We start from the raw sequence: 24,289 nt of genomic DNA on the forward strand, positions 1-24,289 counted from the left end.
ATGGGAGAGATTAAAGTCTCTCCTGACTACAACTGGTTCAGAAGCACAGTTCCCCTTAAAAAGGTGCGTACAGCTGTGACTGACTTCTAGCTCCTCCTGCTGTGTAGGAGGGGACCTGGCTTATCTCCTGAGCTGTTGTCCCACGTGTTGTGTGATTGCAGGAAGCACACTCTTGATTTTCACATGTGTCTCGGAGGTCACTTCCACCTGTGGTGGTGGGGAGCAGAGAGGTTCACAGCTGTGAGCCAGCACATCAGTGCCTGGAGTCCTGGTGCCAGCCATGCCTGAGAAGACTCAGAGGAAATGGCGTGGTGGGGACCATGTGTATGGCCTCTTGTGGAGCTGCCTGTGTGCCCTGCACTGAGCCAAGGCAGAACAGCTGGCCCAGCTGCAAGCCACCTCCACAGTTGCTATCCATTGTCCTCAGACCAAAGCAGAGCATCTGAAGGCAGCTCTCATCTGTTGGGCTGCTTGCAGGGTTCCTGAGAGTGGAGAGATGTCTTAGCCACAGCGGAAAAAACCAAACTGTTTCTTCCTCTGTGTGTCCTTTAGCTGTCAATTGTTTTGGTTGGAAAAGGTCTTCAAGATCAAGTCCAACCATTATCTAAATCAACCAAGTCTGGTGCTAAGCCATGTTCCTTAGCACCACATCTCTGCATCTTTTAAGCACCTCCCTGGGGAGCCTGTTTCAGTGAAGAAGTTTCTTGTAAAGTTCAAACTAAACATCCCCTGGTACAGTATCTTCTGCTTGATAACACTGTTCAACTGTTTTCCTCTCTCACTTGGATTTCTCCATCTCCTTTCACCAAACCCCAGGAGAGTATTTGAGGTGTGTTGTACTCCAGCTTCTGCTGAGTGGTAGAGGGCATGGAGTGTACCACTATGAGCAGGTAGCTCCTGACCTGGGCCAGCTGTTGTGTAGCTGTGCAGGCAGGCTTGCTGAGGCTGTGGTTACAGCCTAATGTGCAGCAGCAGCCCAGGCTCCTGCCAGAGTGAGAGGCAGTCTCACCTTCCCCCCAACCCCAGGCTGCTGCTCCTGCAAGAATGGTTGCTCATGTGACCATACCAGCCAAGCAGTCAGTGACCTGGACAGCTCTGGGGAGTGTAGAGTGATGGTTTATAGCTTGGTTTTGAGCCAGGCTGCCTTCCAGCTGGTTCAGCTCCCTAATCTGGGTGGCTGTGCAGGCTGCAGGAGCACAGGGTGGTTCTGGCAGCAGAGGCAAGAGCAGCATTACCTCTTTCAACATCAAACCAAAGGGCCCAACTGTGTCCCCAAACCTAGGGAACAAAGCTTAAATGTGCCCAGCATTGTTTCCACTGAGTAGTGTGTTGCTTTCTCTAAGAAATTACCTTGTGGAAGGGCTGCAGGATTTTCAGTTTCTTATTCTTTTTTTTGCCAGTTTGTGTCTTCTGTAAATAAGATCCATTGCCTAGGCTCTGGCTGTCCAGCTTCTCTCTTTCTGGCCAGCAGTAGATCTGCTGAGTCTGTTTGTGCCACACTTGTTTTCAAAGCCAGGAGCAGTATTTCAGGGGGAGGGAGGTCTGAGGTGCTGCTTTATGGGATGCTGTAGGGTAAATGGAAGGAGCTGGAGGTTGTGATTACAACAGAGCACAGGGTTGCTGCCATGGGGACTGTGTGACAGACACTGCAGCTCAGTGCCAGGAGCCCCTGCCTGCAGCTGCTGCTGACTGCTCAGCATTTCATAAACAGGGACACGTGTAAACTGAAGCTGCTGGTGACCTGGTGACCTTCAGACTAGGGAATACCTGACCCTCTTGATTGATTCCCTGATAAAATGATGCTACAGTGATGAACGTGGGGTATGAAGAAAGTAGAAATAAATTAGTCCTCGCTTCCGGAAAGAGGAGAAAAAAAACAACCTAAAAAACCCCAAACAAACCACCAACCAAAAAACCCCCCCCCCCAATCTGAAGATGTCATTAATCTCTGGAGCTGCCTTCAGGAATACATTTGCTTGTGTTATCCCCCCTGAAGTGCAGGTGAAGCACATGCACTACAGAGGAAGGAATGAGTGACCGTTCTTACTGCTGGTGAGCGCATGTCACTGCTGTCAGATTGACCTAAGGAAGCAGAGCCAGAGCTGTTTGCTTGAAAACTAGCTAAAATGCTGCTCCTGATAGGGCAGGAAATGCACAGCTCCTTCACCCTTCCTGTTTCTGTCAGATAGAGGAAGTACAGCATAGAAAAGAACATTTTGGAGTTGAGTCTTTAGCTTTTGCCTGTCAGCCTCTATTTGTGTACACTTGCAGTGATAAAAGTCCTTTCAGAATTCCTCACTGGGACACCCTGGCCCTGCTAAAGATGGGGAATAAGTTCTGCCACTTGTTTTAGGGCAGTGCAGATGTTACCCTTTATGTAATCTAGGCATGCTTGATTGATCCATCAGAACAAGAAGGCGGCTGGTGACCACCAGCTGGGCAGTTAACCTCGCTGCTATCTGCCCAGCACGTAGCCTTGTCTGGGTGCTGGAGTTAAATGGTGCAGTGTGTGGCTGGAGATCAAATTGTCTGAACTCATCTATTCATCATCTGGGTGGGTCAAAGGTTGGACTGGATGATCTTTGAGGTCTCTTCCAAGTGGATGTTTTCTGTGATGTAAGGAAAGAAATGTTATCTCTGAGCCTCAGTTCTCCAGGCATGAACTAACTTCGGTTTTGTGACTTCAAGGGGTATGGTTCACCTTTGGAAATACTCCTAAAAGGTAAAACTTTGTAGTAGCCACCAACAGGCACCCTGAATGGATCCAGCTTTACTGCTGGAATGACAGCTGAGAGCAGTGAGGCCTAGAGCTCTGGAGCTGGGTACCAAGTGCCAATTTGTGGGGGGCTTTTGCATAAGGTTTAACTGGTTTCAGTGATCTGGAAGGTCTGGTATGTGATGTTTATTTTTGCAAAGACTTTACAGAACAACAGCATCATGTGATTCCTCACATGCTCCCAGAGTCTGCAATAGTGGCTTTATTACAAGCAGATTTGTTAGTCAAGCAAATCTGATTTGTGATACACTGCCCTCTCATTCCCTAAGCAGCTTAGCTGCTGTGATGGAAGAGTGAATTGTGCTTGTATGTCACTGTTCAAAAAGCTATAAAACTTTGACAGAGAGGAGATGGATTCCCACAGGCTTTTCCCCAGAGGTTTGTGCTTGTGGATCTTGTATGAGCTGCACACTTTTGCTGGCTTGTGGAGCTTTGAAAGAGCACCCAAAATACATAAACCAGTTTGCTGGTAGAACAGGCCCTGTGAAAACAAATCAGGCTCCAGCACTGCTAGAAAAGACTTCTTCCCTGAAAGGGTTGTCAGCCCTGGAACAGGCTGCCCAGGGTAGTGGTGGAGTCCTCATCCCCGGAGGGATTTAAAAGCTATGTAGACCTGGTGCTGAGGGACATGATTTAGTGGTGAGCTGGCAGTCCAAATGATTGGACTCCATGATCTCAAAAGATCTCCTCCAATCAAAACAATTCTGTGATTCTGTGGGTACTGCATGAGGAGCTGCTCATTAAGGATCACAGCTCTTCTGTGAATGATCTGCTTCAGCCAGCTCCTGTCCTCGACATGCCAGACACTCCCAAGACGCTGCCAGATGATGGAAGCATTTTTCTCTCCAGGTCAGCTTGGCAGTGCTGCTCTGGGAGCTGTGTGTGCCTCTGTCTCTGGCAGACAGCTGTAACTGTTTCAGATCAATAATGTGTGGTGTTAGCTGCTTAATTCAGGAGGCTTCCCTGTTATCCAGACCCCTAACATCTTTTGTCTGGTGAATGTAAGTGTTGATGACTGTTTAAAAGCTGTCCCTGGGGGCAGTGCTGGCTCTTCCAGCCTATAGTTATTGCTTCCAGTAGCTAGAACTGACCTCCTGGGCCTCCCTTGGGCCATGGCACCACGGTCAATCCTTTCTCAAGGTGTGGTGGTTGTTTGCTCCTGTCTGCTAGACACTGAACATTAGGTCTGAAAGTGCATGGCTGCAGTTCTGCTCCAGCTGTATCCACACAGACATCGTAATTGTAGTTAGTAAACAGCCTTAGAAGAAAGCTTTTGGGAAGAGGAGTAAAAGATGGTCTTGTTCAGAGGAGTCTTGAGTATTACAACATTTACTACATCACAGAAATTGTGTAGAAGGAATGCTGGAAGCTGGCTGAAGAACCTCATTTGTCTTGTGTTTCTTTTCCCCACTATGCCTCTCTTCTTGCAGATAATAGTAGATGATGATGACAGTAAAGTCTGGTCGCTGTATGATGCGGGACCGAGGAGCATTCGGTGCCCGCTCATCTTTCTCCCTCCTGTAAGTGGGACTGCAGACGTGTTCTTCCAGCAAATTCTGGCACTGACTGGATGGGGTTACAGAGTTATTGCTGTGAGTATTCTCAGCCCTGTGTCAAAGTTCATGTACTTGGGCTTGCTGCTCTAATCAGAGCTTAGATAATGAAGATGAACTTCATTTGTCTAAGCGAATCCACCAAAACCCTTGTGTGAAGTTGTACTCCAGAGTGTGCAGCATGCAGGTGCAGGCTGAAATTTGCTGTATGTTCATGGCAGCATTTACCCAGAGCCTTATGCATGCACATTGTTAACTTCTCAGCCTGTGTTCTCCCTTGTGTGCCCTGGACACCAGTCATCTTGCCTCCAGCTGGATCTGCTAGCCATGAGGCAAGTGTATTGGTTCAAGGGGTTTGGTTTGCCCTGGGGGGATGGTGGATAACCTGGTTCTTAACCTGCATAGCTGCCAGTGCTGTCACTCCTTAAATCCTCACAGCATGCTGTTTTGTGGCTTCACTGACACAATTGATTTGTGTAACAGTTCTGCTGAACAGCATGGCTCTAGGGGTGCTGCTGTTCCTCTCACAGCACTCAGTGGTTTCTGTACCTTTGCATGCTGTGGAATCACTGAAAAATCACTCCAGCCTCTCTTTCCCCTGATTACAGAGGGAAGCAGTGCTGTTTGCCCCAACAAACTTGCTTGCAGTGCTTTCACCTGTGTATTTTTTTGCAAAGGGGAGGTGTTTGTGCCAGTAGGCACCTTGCTGAGGAACCTCACGGTACAGGAAAGGCAGGTTGCTGTCTTGGAACACTTTAATGTTAGAGAACTGTTATGACTTGACCAGCTTTATTAATTGTGTGTTATTTTAGTTGCAGTATCCAGTGTACTGGGATCACCTTGAGTTCTGTGATGGGTTCAGGAAACTGTTAGACCACCTTCAGCTGGATAAAGTGAGTGCTTCAAGCTGGGGAAATGGACAGTTAGCTGCCATAAAAACCTAATGTTTGAAAGAGTCTAAAGTGTACAAATATGACACAAAAATGCAGCCTATAAATGAAGAGGCTGTGGCAATTTTACTTCTGAAACCTGTTTGGTTTTGAAGGTGAATACGCTTGAAGATTGTCATACTTGGCTTAAATTTAACTTAATAAGCCTATTAAAAAAGTATTGCTTAAGTAGTTATCCTTCTTAACTCATGGAATACCGCAATGAAGTGTCTTGGATTGGGATAACTGTTGAACACAAGTGAAATGTTTGGGGTTTTTCTTAATCTTGATGAGCAAACAGAATTTGATTGCTATCCTGGAACACTTCCTTCTTTCAGTATTTATCATGTTTATATCACACACAAGACCAGAAGCTAAATAGAAGAGCTTTATTCTTCTAAAAAACTGGGTTATGAGGGCAGGGTAGAACTTGAATGACTTATTTTTTGTGATGAAACCTTGTGCTTACAGGTCATTTACTTCACAAGTGTAATATGATCTGTGTTTGGTTGGTTGTGGTGTTTTGTTTTTTTTTTTTTTCCTTGAATTAGGTTCACCTTTTTGGAGCTTCTCTGGGAGGATTTCTAGCTCAGAAATTTGCAGAGTACACACACAAATCTCCCAGAGTTCAGTCTCTGATCCTATGCAATTCCTTTAGTGACACTTCTATCTTCAATCAGACATGGACAGCAAACAGGTAAGGAAGATGTAGACAAGCAATCAGAGTCATACCATTAATCTTTTTGCAGTGAACTGTGACACTGATCTGGTTGGGGCATGTGGCAAACCTGTTTCCAGCCTGGGTGAGGGAGGTGCAGGATGGACTATTTGGGATTTTAAAGCCACACCATGAGTAAAATGGAAATTTTCACTTTTGGGAGTGTGGAATTTGATCCTCTGCAGATGTGTGATTAGATTTAAGAGCTCTGTTTTCTAGCAAAACCATTTGGAGTGAGAAAAGTTTTTATTGGTATGTTTAAAATCCACTCTTGCAATGTAAGACTCCTCCCAGAGCATTTCAAGGACCTAACTGCCAGGTTTTCCATCTCTGTACTTTTGAAGCTCCTTCAGGATTTCATTTGAAGCTAAAGCATAAAGTTGGTACAAGGAAAAGGAGTGCTTGCAGCAAAGCATCTTAATATTGGAGTCCTGAGTGCTCGAAGATTGTTACATCTTGTTTCTGTTTTAGCTTTTGGCTGATGCCTGCCTTTATGCTGAAAAAAATTGTCCTTGGGAATTTTGCATCTGGGCCTCTAGATCCTGAGATGGCTGATGGAATTGATTTCATGGTGGACAGGGTAGGTAGCTGTGTCCTCTGGTGGCTGTGGTGTCAATCTCTGTAGAGGATTTGCTTAGCAGGAAGTTGTAGATATTTCTGCTGCTTTCTTCATATCCTTACCCAGAGGGCAGGAGTAAGAAGTGGATCCTTATCAGGAGCTGACTGTCACAGCCCCCATGATTTAACCAGTGCTGTGACCTTACAGTTCTGTTTATGTAAGCCAGAACAGAGGAAGTTAAGAAATTGAGGTGGAGGAGGAAGAGAAAGTGCTGGGATACGTTTGCAAGCCATGCTCTAGAGGCAGGAGCTGCTAACAGAACATGTTGTAAGCATGTCTCATGCAGAGTAATAGCAAGCTGGAATTCTTAATCTTCATCTGCAGTGCAGTTGTGTCCCTTTAAAATTAACTTCTCTTTGGCTGTATTATTACTGTTGCATTAAAGGCCTGCAGTGAAATATGTTGCTAATCAGTGTTTCTCTCTCCTGAAAGCTGGAGAGTCTGGGCCAGAGTGAGCTTGCTTCAAGACTTACCCTCAACTGCCAGAACTCCTATGTAGAACCTCATAAAATCCGAGACATCCCTGTAACCATTATGGATGTAAGTTAACCTCAACCTCATCCTTTCATTTAAACACCATTTTCTCCCTTTGCTAGATGGGCCCTGAATATTCTGTTAGCAGCTGAGTGTTTATGAGGAAAGGCTGAGAGACCTGGGGCTTTTTAGTCTGGAGAGGAGAAGACCGAGAGGGGAATCTAAATATATCTAAATATCTGAGGGCTGGGTGTAAGGAAGGAAGGGGCAGCCTCTGCTCGCTTGTGCCCTGTGATAGGACAAGGGGCAATGGATATAAGCTACAGCACAGGAAGTTCCACCTTAACATGAGGAAGAACTTCGTTACTGTAAGGGTCACAGAGCACTGGAACAGGCTGCCCAGAGAGGTTGTGGAGTCTCCTTCTCTGAAGACTTTCAAGACCTGTCTGTATGCATTCCTGTGTGACCTGTGCTAGATTCTATGGTCCTGCTCTGGCAGGGGGGTTTTACCTGAAGATCTTCAGAAGTCCCTTCCAACCCCTAACATCCTGTGATCCTTTTTGCAGCATCTAGCTTCATATTTAGATAAGACTACTAGTGACTGGGCAACACTGGTTCTTCTGTGCTACCTCATGAATTGGGTATTCTGTGCAGTATCACAGCCATATGTTTAGACATTTTAGTGTTAGCTTTCTGGCTGTCAATGCCCAATGTGCTTGTGGAACAAGCAAAGCTGAGAACAGCTTTGAGGAGCAGCAGCACTGATTTCATGAGGTTCAGAAGTAACTGCTGTGTCTTGTCGTGCAGGTGTTTGACCAAAGCGCACTTTCGACTGAGGCAAAAGAAGAAATGTATAAGCTTTATCCTAATGCCAGAAGAGCTCATCTCAAAACAGGAGGCAACTTCCCTTATCTCTGCAGGAGTGCTGAGGTCAACCTCTATATTCAAGTGAGTCTCTGCATTCCAACCCCATCCACTAATAGGTATAGCTGAACTGCAGTAGGAGACTCCTTTTCTGTGCCTGCTCTTCTTAACCTGCCTGGCTCCTAGATCACTGATACAGAAGCAGAGAGCCACATTTATGGAGGGCTGGCTTTGGGGCACACTAGTCTTGATTTTAATTTTTTTTTTTTCATGTAGGCAGCAATGAAGCTGCTGTAAGAAGTTCAAGGGCAAGCAAGAGAGACTTCAATGCCTTGTGCCTGGTTACGGGGTCAGGAGCACAAGTGGTGCTCTCCTCAATTCCCCCCCCCAGTTGCAGGGAATGAAGAGGGAATTAACTGGAGCCAGCAGATCAATACCTGGCTCTGAAATTGGTGTCACCAATAGAACTTTGGGGATTTTGATTTACAGGTTGGTCCACACAACACAAGGCCTGCTGGCAATAGACAAAGTGCACTGTTCTCAAAGGCAGAAAAGGATCTTTGCAAAGCTGTCAGCAGGGCTCATTGAAAGAGCTTTAAATCAGATTTGAAGGAGGAAAGGGATAAAACCAGGCTTGCTGAAGATAAGCCTGGGAGGAGCATGCCAATGCTTGCATGTGCTAGCCAGGTCCTACCATCTGCTCTGTGATTTGAAATGTCTCTATGCAGCATGGTGAAGTGGGTAGATGCCCCATCCCTGGAACTATTCCAGGTCAGGTTGAATGGGGCTCTGAGCAACCTGCTCTAGTTGAAGATGTCCCTGCTCACTGTCAGGGGGTTGGACTAGATGGCCTTTTAAAGGTCCCTTCCAACACAAACCATAACTGTTGGCTGTTTCCTCTATCTTCTCTCTGCATAGTCCTCTGGAACTATGAGTTCATCCTCACAAAAATTACTTGGAAGGAATGTTTCTCTTTCACCAGACACTTTTGCTTCTCTACCCATTTTCTGGTTGTTGTCCGTGTCCAACAGATCCATTTACTGCAGTTCCATGGCACCCGCTATGCAGCCATTGATCCCTCCATGGTCAGTGCAGAAGAGCTGGAAGTCCAGAAGATCAGCCTTCACAGCAGCAACGAGCAAGAAGAGCAGTAGGTTTTGGAGTGCTGGTGGAAACAAAGAATCAGTTTGGTGGTCTTCCTGTGTACAATCAACTGTTCCCACTCTGCCTTCCTCTTAGCGTTAGCCGATGATCACTGTGTGATTCCAACAGGGTCAATGGTCAGTGAAGGACCCACAGATGGCAACCTCCAGCAGTGTGATGGAATAGATCTGCTTCATTTTTTAGTCTTTGAATTCAAGGAAACACAGTTGGAGACTACACTTTTAAAAGAAAAAAACAAAGACATTTTTGCTACCAAAGTCCTCACTCTCACGTTCTTACACAGAACAAGATTTCTTTTTATACTTTCACTCAGCTGTATATATTGCCACATGCAGATCATGTACTTAGAAGCTGACCTCTATTTTTGTTGACTATTTGGTTTAAAAGATGTTCAAGTGCCAATGTTGCCATCCCTTACTCGCTTCATATGTTGTGTTGTAAGTTAGTTTCTATCTGAAATAAAGCAGTTCAATTTTTAACTTTCTGGCTGTTTAAAAATGGTTTTCAATAAAACTACACTTCCAGTTAAGTGGCTGTTGTTTTGACTACAGGAGGATAGCAGTGTATGCCTCACTCCAGTCCTGGTCTGCCTCTACAGCCACCTTTAGAAGTGAAAACCAGCACCTTCTGCTGGAACTCACCTCCAGCTTGAACTACCACGTTGCACTGCTTTAGGGCTGAGTAAAATTCCTGTAGTCATTCTTCATTACAAAATACTAAGATAAAACTTCCACCTTCAAGGGTAAAAGGTGGATTTATTGAAATGGAGGCATTATTTTCCCCTTGAAGCATGGTGAAAAATACATATCAAGGCTCACATGACTAATGGTAATGTAAGGAAATCTGTCCTCATCAGAGGCTGAATAGATACCAATGATCATTCTCACCTCACTTCACACTTTTCAAGCTGTAGCCTGGGGTCAGGCTCTAGAAATCACCTCTTTGGGGTCTCAACACTACATCTGTCCACATACATTTACAAACTGCATGTCACAGATACGCAGGACTGTGGAATTTGGAAGGGACCCTAAAAATTGTCTGTTTCCAGCTCCCTGCTATGGGCAGGGACACCTACTTAGATCATCCCACCTGGCTTTGAACACTTCCAGGTTGGAGCCTCCACAACAGGGCAACCTGTTCCAATATTTTACCATCTTCATGGGGAAGAATTTCTTAATGTCTAATCTAGATAGCGCTTATTCCAGCTGAAGCCATTAGCCTTCATCCTGTCACTTCATGTCTTTGTAAAAAGGCCATTTCCAGACCCCCTTGAAATACTGCAAGGCTGCAATACAGTCTTCCTGGAACCTTCTTCAGGCTGAACAACCCCAACTCCCTCAGCCTGCCTTCATAGGAGAGGTGCTCCAGCCCTCTAATCATCTTTGTGGTCTCCTCTAAACAGCTCTATGTCCTTGTGTTGGGGGCTCCAGAGCTGGGCACAGTACTCCAGGTGGGATCTCATGAGAATAGAGTAGAAGGGGAGAATTCCCCTCCCTTGACCTGCTGCCCATGCTGCTGGGTGTGCAGCCCAAGGCAGCATCAGAGCTACAAGTCCACCTTGCCTGCTCGTGTTGAGCTTCTCCTTAGCCAGTACCCCCAAGTCCTTCTTAGGACTGCTCTCTATCTGGCCTCCAGACAGTCTCCATTTGTGCCTTGGATGGCCTTGACCCTGACACAGGACCTTGCACTTGGCTTTGTTAACCTTCTTCTCTGCAACTTTGTGAAGAGTCAAAACATTAAAGACCACAACCCTCAAGCCTCCAGAATGACCAAGTGGAGCCTTGATTTTCCTTCTTAAATTCCCACTTTAATAGCGAAAATATCCAAGACACAAGTCACAGATGCTGCTGCCCCAAAAACTGTAAGTAAAGAACATTGCTGAAAACAAAGGCTTTCCCTTCAATAACTTAAAAAATTGACAATTAAAAATATATATACAAAAAAGTGATGTAAACAAGTTACAGTAACCCAGTATTTCCTGACTCTCGCGGTCTGACCAGTGAGGCTGATTCACTGAACTCAGACCACACCCAAGAGCTGAGCCAAATCTCCCTTCTGCGTACAGAGGCATTTTAAACCATGGCTGTTTGCTGATACCCTCACATTTCAGCCCAAGAAAGAAGCAACAGCCATTCACAGGATCATAGGATCACAGAATGTTAGGGGTTGGAAGGGACCCAAGGAGATCATCGAGTCCAACCCCCCTGCAGGACCATACAATCTAGGTCAGGCCACAGAGGAACACATCCAGACGGGCCTTGAAAGTCTCCAGAGAAGGAGACTTCTCCAGCTGTTGATGACAAGCCCTTGAGTTGCAGCTGCCTTCTGAGGAGCAGCAGAGCAGGTGTTTCCCCTGCAGCTCCAAGACGAGCCGAGGACGCAGCAGCTGAAGGGCCCAGCGGAGCCGTCCTGCTGTTACATTGTCACACACTTCCGAGGGGAGGCAGAGTCGGCATTGGCTTTTTTCCGAATGCTTTCTGTAAAAGAGAAGGTTCTGCTGCTCAGGAAGCGTCAAGCTGTGCCAGGATGTGTGCTTCCAACAAAATAAAAGGAAGAGAAAGGAATTACACATAATGGTAGCAAGGGGGCAGAGCAATGGGCTTACACTTAAGTACTCCTCTTTGTAACCACAGAATTCAGGCAGTGCTCAGTGTGTTATTTGAAGGAAGACAAAAGTATTACCTGCTAAATCTCTTCTTCCAATCCCCACAAGGCCCTCGTACAATCCCTTGATTGGATTTTCTCCTGCTGTGACCACGCCATGGAGCCAGATAAGCAACATTCTGTGGCCATGCTCTCTGTAGCTTTTGGTGCCTGGCAAGACCAAACCACAACTAAAATCCTGCTCTTCACCATGTGTGGCCCTGACAGAGCCCACTTCTGACCTGGGCGGGGGGGTTGGACAACTCTCTCTCCTCTTTTTTTTTACTAGGAGGCTCTAAAGTACAGCTCAGCATAACTCCTGCTTGTGGTCTGATTGCTGTGTTCCTGTGAAACTGAACAGAGTGGCCACGGGTGAGAGTGGCCTTGTCAGACAGCCCTTCATGGTGATACAGAGCCCAGCACAGCCTCTTGCATCACACAAACTACAGGGGTCCCTGCAGTAACTGAGTCAGCAGTGACCTGATTCTAAAACAGAACCTGCCTCTGCTAACTTCTCTCTTCAATGCTAAATGGGACCTTGTAGCTCTCTTGGTTCAGCTCCTTAAAAGCCAAAAGCAAACCCAGCAAGTTTCTGCTGTCCTGGAGAAGAACTGGGGCAAGAACTCCCATGCTTGTGTACTTTACTCCTAGACAAACCCCAGTGTGTAAATAATTCAAATTTATCAAAACTAGGACTTTTTAAACTATTTTTGTTATTGTTTCAAATGAGATATCTGGTTTTCTTCAAGCTTTGCTATTACCACAGACCTGTCTCTTAGAAACACAGCCCAAGTGTATGAAGGAGAATACCTGGGTGGTGGTTTATACCTGTCCATTGCTGCTCAATGGCCCGAATGTGGGCATCAGTGAATTTCCAGAAATGTGCCAGCTTCTTCCATTCCCCAGGTCTGAGGTACTTGGTAGCTAATCTCCACATGACCGAGCGGATGTGCTGTGTTTCCAGTCTGTGATCCTGCTTAAAGCTCAAGGGCTTTGCCACCCAGGAGTGGGAGTCACTGCTCAGGTGGTCCTGCAGAGCCAGAAGAGGGTTTTTGGTTGGGATGCTGCAGACATATCTATCCTTCTGCAGCCTCCCACACCCTTGGTGCTGCAGCTGGCTGGGGGCTCATTCTGGCACCACACCTTTTAATTCTCTTTATTCTCTTGCTTCACTCTGTTCTAATGGAGCATGCTAGCAAACACTGTGAATAACCCAACACAGCCAAGTCCACCACTAAACTGTGTCCCTCAGCATCACATCTATCTAGCTTTTAAATCCCTCCAGGGATGGTGATTCCACCACCTGGGCAGCTTAGGCCAGGCCTTGACAAGCCTTTCAGGGAAGAAATTGTTCCTGATATCCAACTAAAACCTCCCTGGCACAACTTGAATTTTTTTCCTCTTTTCCTATCACTTGCTCCCTGTGAGAAGAAACTGACTCCCCAGCTCACTACAACCTCCTTTCAGCAAGTTGTAGAGACACAGAAAATCTCCCCTCAGGCTCCTTTTCTCCAGACTGAACAATCCCACTTCCCTCAGTTGCTCCTTGCAAGACTTCTGCTCTAGACCCTCATCAGCTTCACTGGCCTTCTCTGCATACACTCCTTCTTGTAGTGAGGGCCTCAAAACTGAACCCAATATTCAATGTGCAGCCTCACCAGTGCTGAGTGCTGGGGGAGGATGATCCCTGCCCTATTCCTGCTGGTCACACTACTGCTGATCCAAGCCAGGATGCTGTTTGCCTTCCTGGCCACCTGAGCACACTGCTGGCTCATATTCAGCTTTGCTCTCATGAGATGGCTGCCTTTCACTGCTTAAAAATTCCCCACATCCTGTTTGGTGACCTTGGGCCAAGCATTTTCCTACTCAGTACTTCAGTGTCTCCTTCTGGGAAAAGGAACTAAAGCTATCCCACAGGGATTTGGGAACAGCTGAGAAAGGATCTCCAAAACCTGTTCCCTTCAGCACTGCCTGGGGTTTCTAACAATAGAGGCTTTTTTAAATAAGGAGAGCCTTAAGGAGATGTTGTTGGCATGGTGAGGACTTTTGTTTTTCTTAACTACGGTGATGAAAGCTGAGGTCAGCCTGTCACAGGATGTCCTATATTTCTTTTCCTTTTGACAGCTGTTAATGTGGAGTCTCAGTGGAGAGGGTAAAGCTACAGCTGCCCTGGGAGGTGCAGGGTGGGCGGTGTAACCTGCTCACCTTTTCCCATTTGTAAAACCGATCAGCTTTGATAATCATGTCTGCCAAGTTGATGTGATTGCCTCGGACGGCGACATCCAGAGATGTTTTCCCTTGCTGGAATGAGAAGAGGGAGAATGAGCTACAAAGGATCTTGGATGCTTAGGAGGTACAACCTGGATGCCCTGGCAGTCTGTAGTCGCAAGCAGCACGGCCTTTGAGTGACACACCCCACTGGGACAAAGGACCCCGGTTCTCTTCTAGTAAATACCTCGGATGTGAGCTAGCTTTGAGCTACCCTGTACAGGGCACAGGGAGACATTTTCCAGGCTCTGCAGCATCTCCTCTCCCTCCACAGAGATCTGCCCCTTCGGCAGGAGTGGGTGGGAACATATCCTGTAACCCACAGTGGAGCTCAGCACCAGGATCCAAGGCACTTTATAGCCTTTTGCGCAGCAGGTTTGCTGACACATGGAACTGAGATGATTTATGCAACCTCACTAATGTTAGAGGCTCCACATATGCATGATTAGAAATGGCCTCCTAGGAGCACAGGCTCCTTCATGTGACCATGAAAGTGTAACTGTGCTCCTTACATGAACATCATTTTGGATTGGGCAGGGGGGATTTGTAAATCTAAAAGCACGTGGCAGAAAGGAGCAAGATTGGAAAGTCACATGAAGGAAAGCAAGCCAGCCCAGCCATCAGACATGTCAGGAAGAACAGTTCTAGCCTCAGATGTGAGCAGAAACCCAGAAAAGTGTGAGTGTGCTCCCTGTGCTGAGTCTCAGTGTGTTTCCACAGACTGCTGGAGGACTCACTGCAGCTGGGAGGCTGTTTCAGCTGGGTGGCTTCAGGTCTGTACGTGCTTTAGCCCATCGCAAGTGGCAGATGCTATTTTCACCTCTGCCCAAGCCCCTTCAGCATCTTCTTGGCATATCCCAAACTTTCAGTCTGTACCATCTTGTTTGGTCCTCTAGAACTCCTTTTGTTGATTTAATTAGAGGGCAAAAGCCCTGAACACTGGTGCCAGGTCTATAGCCACCAGCTATTTTTAATCTATTAAAACATGTGTCCTGTAATCCTTGAGGTACATTATTTATCATTATTCCAGGAGAATAATCCTAGAATTGTTTAGGTTGGAAAAGAGCTTTAAGATCCTCAAGTCCAACAGTTAACACAGCACTGCCAAGTCCACCAGATCATTATGGTGCACATTAGGACAAGGAGAAGTAGGAGCAACTAGAACAACTTTAAGGGTTTGCTCATGGGGTGAACTCTTTTCTACCTTCCTGAAAACCAGGAAAACACATTAAAAATAACCTACTCAGCGGTGTGTCAAGGCTTTAACCCTGGAAATATCCAGATTTAATATTATCATAAGCCTTCATTGAAAATATGAAACCCAGTGGTGGAGACCATCTGTAATCCCCCTCCATACCTCCACAGAATCTATTCAACCCATGCAGACATTTACCTTGTCTGTTAGCTTCAGATTAGCTCCCGCAATGAGAATCATCTCAGCAATGTCCTGCCGGCCATGCTCTGCAGCGATGTGGAGTGCAGTCTGCTGCCTCTGAAGAAGGAGGGTTGAAGGACTACATTTCAGAGAGGGGTAAGTGTGAGGCTGGAAGGGTAGGACAGAACAATCCCAGGAGGAAGTACTGTAAGGATGCTGTCGGCTCTGCCTTCCTTTCCTCTCTATCCTTTTTAAACTGAGGGCCAAACACTCTCCTGCCTCTAACTGGGATTGGGTCCATCCCTGTCCCAGCATCAGCACTAAGAAGCCTTTCAGTCCAAAGAAGGAACCTCTTCAGTTCCATAAAGCTTCCTAGGGTCACTTATAGAACTATATTATTTCCTGTTAATTAAATAATTTCTGTAGTCAGACGATTTGGCCAAGGGAGGAAAGGACCTCTGCCAATTCCTGAGACACAAGACTGGGTTAAATTGTGTGCACTGTAAACTGTGCATGCCTTGCAGCTGTTTAATGGAAACAACTAAAACCAAACACAAAATGTGGCAATTTGATGGTGTCCTTCAGGAGGGAACATCTCTATGAGAGCAAACATCAATTGGAACAGCCACACAAAGCCCCTCATTCACAAAACTTGTAAAATCTGCTGGGACAACCAGCTACCTCCAGGCTTGCCACCCATTCTCAGCCCCCCAGACATTTTCTAGAACATCTTCTGGCCTCAAATGTCTCTCACATGCTTCCAGCAGGGAAGAGAGAGCCTGACTATAGCATGTCACTGCACACAGATCCCGGGACATGGCACAGCCCACATGTTGAATGCCATCAACTCACTGCAACACTCAGAATCATTTCACAGGTTTCACATTTCCTAAAGCTGTGCTTCCAGCTTTTCCCCATTCTAAAGCACTCCTCTTTAATCTTGTCCCCAGGGTGATCAAATGCCTCATGAAACAGGTTCACATTTCAAAGACAGTGAACAGAAGCTGCAGTCTTACATTGTCTGGAATGTCAAGGTCACACTTTGCATCAATGAAGAGCTTGACCATGGCTGGGAAGTTCTGCAGTACTGCAATGTGTGTTGCTGATGCATTTTGCTGTGGGAAGAAGACCCTGCACTTAGAAAGAGCTTAGCTCATGGTACCAAAAGGACCATGCTGTGTCCAGCATGTGTTATTAACCCATCTGCCAGCTTGGTCTGGAGATTCTGGCCCATAAGCACAGCCCCCAACAGCAGCACTGGTCCTTGCAGAGTTGCTTTGTGCTCTTGAACAGCTCCACAAACCAGCTTTGCCTTTCCATAAGGGATGAGAAAGTTAAGTGGTGCTTACATGATTAACAGCATCTGTGTGGATTCCTGCATCTGTGAGGATCCTGGCTATCTCCTCATAGCCATGCAGTGCTGCATAATGAAGGCAATTCATCCTCTTCTGAGAGGCACAACAGAAGAAATCAGTATTAGTCAGGCCTTCCTCTCAGAGGCTGCAATTATTACAGAATGTCCACAGAGATCTTCCTGCTTCCCTCCTGCAAGAGCCACATGTCCCTGTCCTGACAAATTCATAGACTGTCTTCACAGCCAAACTGGTGTCATGGAGCTTCACCCTCCAGAAGCACTCATGTACTTTTCTCTGGGCTTCCTGTGCTATTTCTGGAGTGCTGGGCTCCATGCAGCCCCCCAGTAACAGCTGAGCCTCACTGGGAGCTTCATGTCTGGCTAAAAATCCACAAAGTAGTGTCTGGGAATGGAATCACCTCCACAGAGCTCACCTGGGTTTGGGCATTGACATCAGCACCAGCTTCCAAGAGCAGCTTCACAGAGTCGCTGTGACCCCCCTCAGCAGCCAGGTGCAGAGCTGTAAGTCCTTCCTGGACAAGGCAAAGAAGATGACAAGCAGTATTTCTGTAACAAGGTCAGGCCAAAGCAGTAGAACAAGTAAGCCTCTACCCTATCTTCTGAATCTATGACATGTTAAAATACCAGTCCTGAAGGCCAGGGATCTCTAGCCAATTGTTAGGAAAATAAAGGACACAATTGTCTACCACTGATAGATCAGTACTGCTCTGTCCTTATGCCACTGGGAACTGCCCACGGGCTCAGGAGGCAGACACTGAGTTCTCTATCTTTTCTTCTCTTCAGTTCATTAGCAAACAAAAAAGGATTTCCTGTGGACATTGAAGCCAAATAATTTTCCTGGAGAAGCCCAGAGACAGCCATAGGCAGACTAGAAATCTGTGACACTCAAGCACTGGTTCTCCCTTCTGAGTGCTGCAGCTCATTTCTTTACAAGAAAACTGAAACAAGCAGAATTCCTGAGTGATTTAATTTGGTTTTATTATTGCTCCTTGCACAAAAGGCAGCTCATCTAGGGGAAGACAAATGCTACCAGTTACCACAGAAGGTGGTTTCTCCTTTCATTCAGATCTTAATCACAATCAAATACACTTTTCAGAGACAGTAACTAAGTAAGACTAAAACAATTGCTGATAAAGTTCATTAGGAGTGTGCTCTGGCATAAATAACAGCATTACTAAGCCAATATTTGCTATCTGTGTCATTAACTGTGTTCCAGCCACATCATTTTCCAAAGCTGGTCTGTCAAAGAGAGATCTCAAACAGAAGGTCCATATGTTCAGTGACTAAGTCAATATTATAAAGCACAGTAAAGTTTAGTTTAAAACACACTCAACAGCCGTTTAGGCACTTGAATGTACAAGGGTTAGGGAGAAAAAGGGAGATTAAATGGAGTAATAAGGCAGGTCAGCAGATGGAGCAGGAAGGAATGGCAACACTTTAGAACTGGTTTTTGGTCCAAGAAGGATGTTGTCTTTCACAGAAACTCAGCAAATGTGACCTGCAGTTACACACGTATGCTTTAGATAAAATCAGCTCTCCCCTAGACCTCCCACTACTCAGCCTGGAGTCTGTGGCAGGAGGGCATTGCTAGGGAGGCAGAGGATGAAACTGATGTGGGTTTTATTTCATTGAAATGTACTTACTGAATTCTTTTCATCAAGGTCCACTCCAACATCTATAACCTTCTGCAGTACAGAGAGGTGTCCATTTTTAGCAGCTAAATGCAAGGCTGTGTTTTCTTCCTGAAAGTAAACATCACTTCATATGTGTGTCACAGGATGAGCGCTCACACACCACAACCTCATGCACAGTACATCCAGCAGGACCAAAACCGAGGCTGTGACCAGTAGCACAAGTCTGAAACAGTCTTCTAAAGGTGCAGCAGGGAGGGAAGAAACCCAGCTACCTTCAACTGGAGGTGTGCATCCTATACTGTAATGGATCCTGCCTGAAAAGTCCTGGAGAAAAACCCAGCATGGACTGTGGTCCAAGTAGCATGGAATTGGATAGGAAGAAGAGTCCTAATATACCAGAACCATTGTTACAACAGCTGACAATTGCCTGCATAAACCTTATTTAGTATTTATTTAGTATCCTGATCCCTGACTTTCACATCCTTTAATTCTTGGTGTGGTTTTGTGCCCATACCTTGTCTGTGGCACTGTGAAAACATCCCAGTTGAATGAGGAACTCCACCACCTCCAGTTGCCCATGCTCTGCAGCCAGGTGAAACGCTGTCCTGTCCATCTTTGAAAGGAAACAAAGGAACAGAGTCCAGAAAGGCTCAGAAAGCACAAGATTACATCATCTGCTACAAGGAAGGTAATAATGCCTTGGTGAAAAGCCAGCCCACTGGGAGGAAAAAGTGCTGCACTTCAAAAATAGTTAACTTTTATACTGTTGTCAAGTTTTATTCTGCTTAACATTTGGGATGACCCTAACAAAACAAGATGAACAGAGCTGTCCACTGAGGCTAACAGCTCCAAACAGTGCAAAAGAGAGCCTTCCAGGGTTGGTTTCTTATAAATAGAGGACAATGGTTTGCTAAAAGCAACTAAGGATAAAAAAAATTAATTACTATCTGAGCCCCCAGTTATCAAGTGATTCAGAGCCCTTGGGAGGAAAAGGCAGACCTCTTGCTGTTTCATTTAACTCCCAAGCATAAGAGTGGGGATCACTCTGGGATCTGTGAAGGTCATGGAGCAGAGGAGTGTGTGTGAGTTCCTGTGTGTGAGTTCCTGTGTGTTCTTATGCTGTCCTCAGGAGCATATCACCAATGCTGGAATACACTGGGAGAAGGTTACCCTTGGTTACTGCTTACCTACAAATACACCCTGGAGCATCACCTGCAAGAGAGGAGGACTTTATTCTGCAAAAGGCTACATTGGGAAGTCCTAGCTTGGCCAGAGCCACAATTTCCATCATCTCTAAGTCCCACAATGCACAAGGGCTTCTGGGAGTAGCATGAGACTCTTCCAAAGACCAAGGACAACATTTCTGCTAAGCTCAGCAAAGCTTTACCCCTCATGAAACAAAGCACTTAAGAGCTTTACTACCTTGTCTGTCTCATCCACACACATGTCCTCCAGGTGCTCCATGATGAACTCCATTACCTGGATGTGCCCCCTCTGAGCTGCACAGTGGAGCAGGTTCCTGCCATCCTGCAGAGGAGATAAAAGATCACTCATTTAACAAGTCCAAGACTGGGGAAAAGTCTCTTTGAACAACCTATTCCTGCTAGCAAAGACCTGTTCCATGCCTCCCTGCACCTCTTTCCCTCCCATCGCTGTCTAGAGCCACATGATGGACCGCAGTAGGGAGATTCTCTCACCCTATTGGCACAGTCAGTCTTGGCCCCAGCATTGATGAGGATCTGCAGGACATGGAGGTGGCCAAACCAGGCAGACAGGAGAGCAGCATTCATTCCAAACTGGACAGAAGAGAAGATATGCTTAGACCTAAAATGCAGCCACCATCATCCCCACCCTAGAGAGAAGGTGTCCCTCTAGCTTCATGAATTTTCCCAAATACTTTTGGCTTTCTCTGATTTTTTTTTTCTTTAGCACCACATTCTGCTATTACTATTATTCCTGCCACAGATGGTTGCAGCAGCTGAGCAGAGACCTGCCTCTTGACTGCCACTTCCTTGTCAATGGTGTGCATTAGCCTGTTGTTATGGGGGAGAGAAAACTTGCTGGCTGTCACTATCTCCCCACAAACCCCAGCAACATGACTGGAAGTCAAGCATGCCCATGCTATATGGAAAACCCCACAGATTCTACCAGCCTACTTCCCTGTCACTGTCCAAGGAAAAGGCCAAAAGACAGAGCAGAGATACATCTGGAAACAAGGATTGCTCCAGAAATGTGCTGTATCTGCTTCAGCAGCTTCCCAAGCACAGCAATGTCTTGTACCACTCAGTGCAGGCTGTAACTGCCAGCCCAGCACCCAGTCCCCACTACTCCACAGACACAGACCACATCTGCCGGACACACAAGGGAGAGTTGCCTTCCTACACTGTCCTTGTCATCCACTGGGATGTCGTGATCCAGGAGCAGCCGCACAGCATCCACGTTCCCTGCTCCTGCAGCCCAGTGCAGGGCAGTCCGGTCCGTCTGGAAGGGAAGGAAGGAGATGAAAAGGCTGATGTATGCAGAGTGTCTATCCACCAGCCTTCCTGAAGGCCAGAGTCTCCTTTGCCATCCATGGAGCCAGAAATCCACACACTGTGCAAAGTTCTGTTTGGGCACAGCCCTTTGCCTCCTTGCTCTCCTGTCATGCAGACAGGTGCTCGTCACCTTCTACTCAGACACTGCAGTGCTGGACTATAACAACCACAAAGGAATGAGAAACATCCAGGGATGGACAGACTGAAACAGCAGGGATAGGTGCAATCCTGTATTTCTAGGACTCTCCTGCCCAACAAGAGATCTGCACCAGGAACCAAATCCTTCCAACCACCTTGGTGTACAGAGGTAGTAGTCAAAGCCTTTCATTGCAGCTGTATCTGGCACACGGGTTCCAAAGAGAACAATAAATTATCACTCTCTCTCAGTGCTTGCAACTTTCCAGTCTGGCCAGGATGATAGTGCTGTGGGTTTCAGTGGGTTGTGAAACTGCTCAGTGGCCACAGTCACTCTTGAGCACTGGGAGGTGTATCCAAAAGCTTTGACCAAACAAGCAGCTGATGAAATGAGTAGTGTTAAGGAGATGCACTTCTGAAACACATCCTCAGCTCTTCCTGCAGCTCGGAGGTGGCAAAAACCTGGACTTACACTGGTTTTGGCTTTGATGTTGACCCCTTTCTTGTTAAGCTTCTCCCATCCTGGCCATATCATTCAGAGGTGGAAAAAACCTGGGCTTACACTGTTTTTGGCTTTGATGTCAACCCCTCTCTTGATAAGCTCCTCCATCCTGGCCATGTCATTCCGCTTTGCTGCATCATGGAACTCCTTCTCTGAATGAAGCACTGCAGCAGACAGAGAAGAGTGGACAACAGTGCTGACAAGAAGCACAGAGCAGCATGCCCCAACATACCTGCCCTTCATCTTACCAGCCCCAGTGGCTCCAAGGATAACTGTAGAAAGATTCTTTGAGCAAGAACTCCAGCCCTAGAGACACTGGCATGTTTGCTGGATTTGTCCCCTCCCACTGTCTTCCCTTCCCTGAGCACCCTTGTACCACATCAGTGCTCTTTCAGTCCTACCAGCTTCTCTTCCAGTTCAGTGTCTTTCTCTGCACAGGCTTGCTCCAGCCCCAAAGCTTTTTTGATTCATTAGGTATATGTCCTCTGGGCATCATCTGAAGATGATGAGAGTAAGAGCCAGTGTAAGGGCTTGGGCTGATGACACAGACCCAGAGCCACTCCTCCATCCCTCCCCACTTACATCCTGCTGCTCTACAAGGAGTCCTTTTCACATGGTCCTGCTGTGTCCCTCCACACCTCCACACAGCCTGAATCAGCCAAGCAGCACAAAACCACTAGCCTGGCCTCTGATTAGTATTGCAACTCATAATAAACCATGGCAGTTCTGGGCATAATTTGTCACAACTGGCAGTATTTGTCCTGCACAGTTAGGCACAATTTAAGGATGTTTACTCTCCAAGCTGAACCTTGTCCCAGCAATCTTCTCCTTGATTGGACAAACCTTCCTGCCAAGAAACCAGAGCCAGGCTGTGACTCTGTCTCTGCCCTAGGGCTTTTGGAGAATTCTTTCAAGAGGTGCTTGAGGCAGGCAGACCCTCAACCTGTCACATCCTGCTGGAGAGCTGTCTTGGATGCTCTGCTCACTTCTACATTTTTTCAGATTTCAAGCTGCAGTTTGAGGGTAGCAGAGGCTCAATGTAACTTCAGTTTGTATCAGTGTATTGACTGGACACTAACTATATGCCATACAATAGGCATCAAAATATATTAATATTCCTGTTCCACCATACTGAGGAGATAAACAAGGAAACTTGCTGTCTATAATAGCACTACTCCAATCCTCTCTGGGAGCACAGAAGGAATGCATTCCTCCATGGATTCCCAGGGCAGCAGAGGTATAACCTCATCCTCCAATTTCCATTCCACTTACCTTCAGACAAAAACATTTAACTCAAGAAAAACACAAATAACACTAATCATAATTCAAGATAGGATCATTCAAGACTGTTGGACTTGCTGACACAATGAGGGCAGCAGGATTTGGATACTGATTTCTGCAGGATTAGGATTTTCTGTACTGTATATTGAGAGCCTGTTCTCATCTGGTCAGGTGTGCTAACAGGACTGCACTTCCACACCACATGGACCCTTCATTTGAGAGGAAATATCAGGAGAACTTGGGAAAAACCTGTGGAGATTGTGTCAAATATTAACACCAATTGCTACATATATACCACCTTATTCAGTGGAGTAGACCCTCTATTTCATCTAAGCAGATATTGCTGCCACTGCTCTTCAGATGACAGAAATCTATTTTTTTACATTTTATGATCACACAAAACATCACTGTCAAGAGATGTCAAACTGCTCCTGGATTTGTCTATTCTATCCTTCACCTGTGAAGGTGCAATAACAAACCTCACATTGCTAAGGCTGTAGAAATCCCAATTTATTTATTTTCAGCCGCACATGGGAAACAATTTGATGGTCTGTGTTTCCCACTTAGTGGTCAGCCTGGTGAAGCTAGCCCTGTAAATGTAAATGCACTCCTCATCATGGCATGCACCTGTCCAACAGCACCATTTCAGCAGATACTTAGCAGTTTTTCCTAATTTTTTTTTAGTTCCAGTTCCAGGGTATTTCATACCTCATGGCACTGAAAAATCACAGAATAAAAGAATTGTGGAATGGTGGGGGCTGGAAGGAACCTCTGGGGATCACCTAGTCCAACCTCTCTGCTAAAGCAGGTTGCCCAGGATCACGATGTTAGGTGGGATCTGAATCTCTCCAGAGGAGACTCCACAACCACCCTGGGCAGATTGCTTCAGCACCCTCACAGCAAAGATGTTTCTCTTCATGTTCAGACAGAACTTCAGTTATCCCAAACAGCACTGGAAAATAATTTCAGTGATTTACCCTCACTAGCAGTTTATTATGCAAGAGATTTTAGAAAGCAGCAAAGGAAACAAAAGGCACCCAAAGGAACGCGCTAAAGCTGTCTGCTGAGCGCTGCCTGAGGCTGCAGGACACAAAGATAATCCAGGACAGCCGGGGACTGGTCAATAAAGGGGCCAAAAAGGCCGAAATAGAGAGTACTAGCGTTGTATGAAGCCTCCTAAGGATACAGGATGCTCTGAGGTAAGAGCAGGCACGATTCCCGCGTGGGTTAATCACCTACGTTGCTTCCGAATAGATTTTTGTATGTCTTGTCGTTCTTTAAAGCACCTCGGTCCCGCCCCCAGACCCCCCGCGGGGCCGCCTGCGGCCGGTGCTCCGCCTGCCCTCTCCCGCCACACAAATCCCCTCTCACAGCTGGGCTTTCCCCGCCCCGCTGGGCAGCCCCCACTCACGGCTGTCGTCCTCCGAGGCCAGGTCGTGCTCCAT

General features: G+C 46.5%; 2 protein-coding genes across 3 annotated transcripts; one reads left to right on the forward strand and one right to left on the reverse strand.

The window, feature by feature from the left end:
• On the forward strand, positions 1–9,577 carry SPG21 (SPG21 abhydrolase domain containing, maspardin). Of its 2 annotated transcripts, XM_054387940.1 has the most exons (8): positions 1–63; positions 4,207–4,368; positions 5,142–5,222; positions 5,810–5,955; positions 6,448–6,556; positions 7,028–7,135; positions 7,877–8,017; positions 8,965–9,577. In XM_054387940.1, the coding sequence occupies exons 1-8, from the start codon at positions 1–3 to the stop codon at positions 9,085–9,087; spliced, it is 933 nt and encodes a 310-aa protein (XP_054243915.1). In that variant the 3' UTR covers positions 9,088–9,577. The 2 variants fall into 2 exon arrangements, with proteins under 2 accessions (XP_054243915.1, XP_054243916.1); XM_054387941.1 differs by lacking the exon at positions 5,142–5,222.
• A 1,935-nt stretch (positions 9,578–11,512) lies between these two features.
• Positions 11,513–24,289, reverse strand: ANKDD1A (ankyrin repeat and death domain containing 1A). The gene is made up of 15 exons (XM_054388181.1): positions 24,256–24,289; positions 21,624–21,727; positions 20,775–20,873; positions 20,090–20,188; positions 19,815–19,919; positions 18,907–19,005; positions 18,402–18,500; positions 17,172–17,270; positions 16,733–16,831; positions 16,400–16,498; positions 15,402–15,500; positions 13,946–14,041; positions 12,569–12,770; positions 11,780–11,911; positions 11,513–11,574 (listed from the first exon to the last, which is right to left on the reverse strand). The coding sequence occupies exons 1-15, from the start codon at positions 24,287–24,289 to the stop codon at positions 11,513–11,515; spliced, it is 1,527 nt and encodes a 508-aa protein (XP_054244156.1).

Source organism: Indicator indicator, chromosome 16 (assembly GCF_027791375.1).
Source record: "Indicator indicator isolate 239-I01 chromosome 16, UM_Iind_1.1, whole genome shotgun sequence".
NCBI lineage: Eukaryota > Metazoa > Chordata > Aves > Piciformes > Indicatoridae > Indicator > Indicator indicator.

Excerpts from the sequence above, each read along its gene's own strand:
- SPG21 (XM_054387940.1), top strand. The coding sequence starts at position 1 with ATGGGAGAGATTAAAGTCTCTCCTGACTACAACTGGTTCAGAAGCACA. Across the intron at positions 5,223-5,809 it reads ACCACCTTCAGCTGGATAAA|GTTCACCTTTTTGGAGCTTC; the intron begins GTGAGTGCTTCA and ends TCCTTGAATTAG. Across the intron at positions 7,136-7,876 it reads TCCCTGTAACCATTATGGAT|GTGTTTGACCAAAGCGCACT; the intron begins GTAAGTTAACCT and ends CTTGTCGTGCAG.
- ANKDD1A (XM_054388181.1), bottom strand. The coding sequence starts at position 24,289 with ATGGAGCACGACCTGGCCTCGGAGGACGACAGCC. Across the intron at positions 15,501-16,399 it reads ACCTTGACATTCCAGACAAT|AGGCAGCAGACTGCACTCCA; the intron begins GTAAGACTGCAG and ends CTCCTTCTTCAG. Across the intron at positions 14,042-15,401 it reads ATCTGAAGCTAACAGACAAG|CAAGGGAAAACATCTCTGGA; the intron begins GTAAATGTCTGC and ends TTCTCATTCCAG.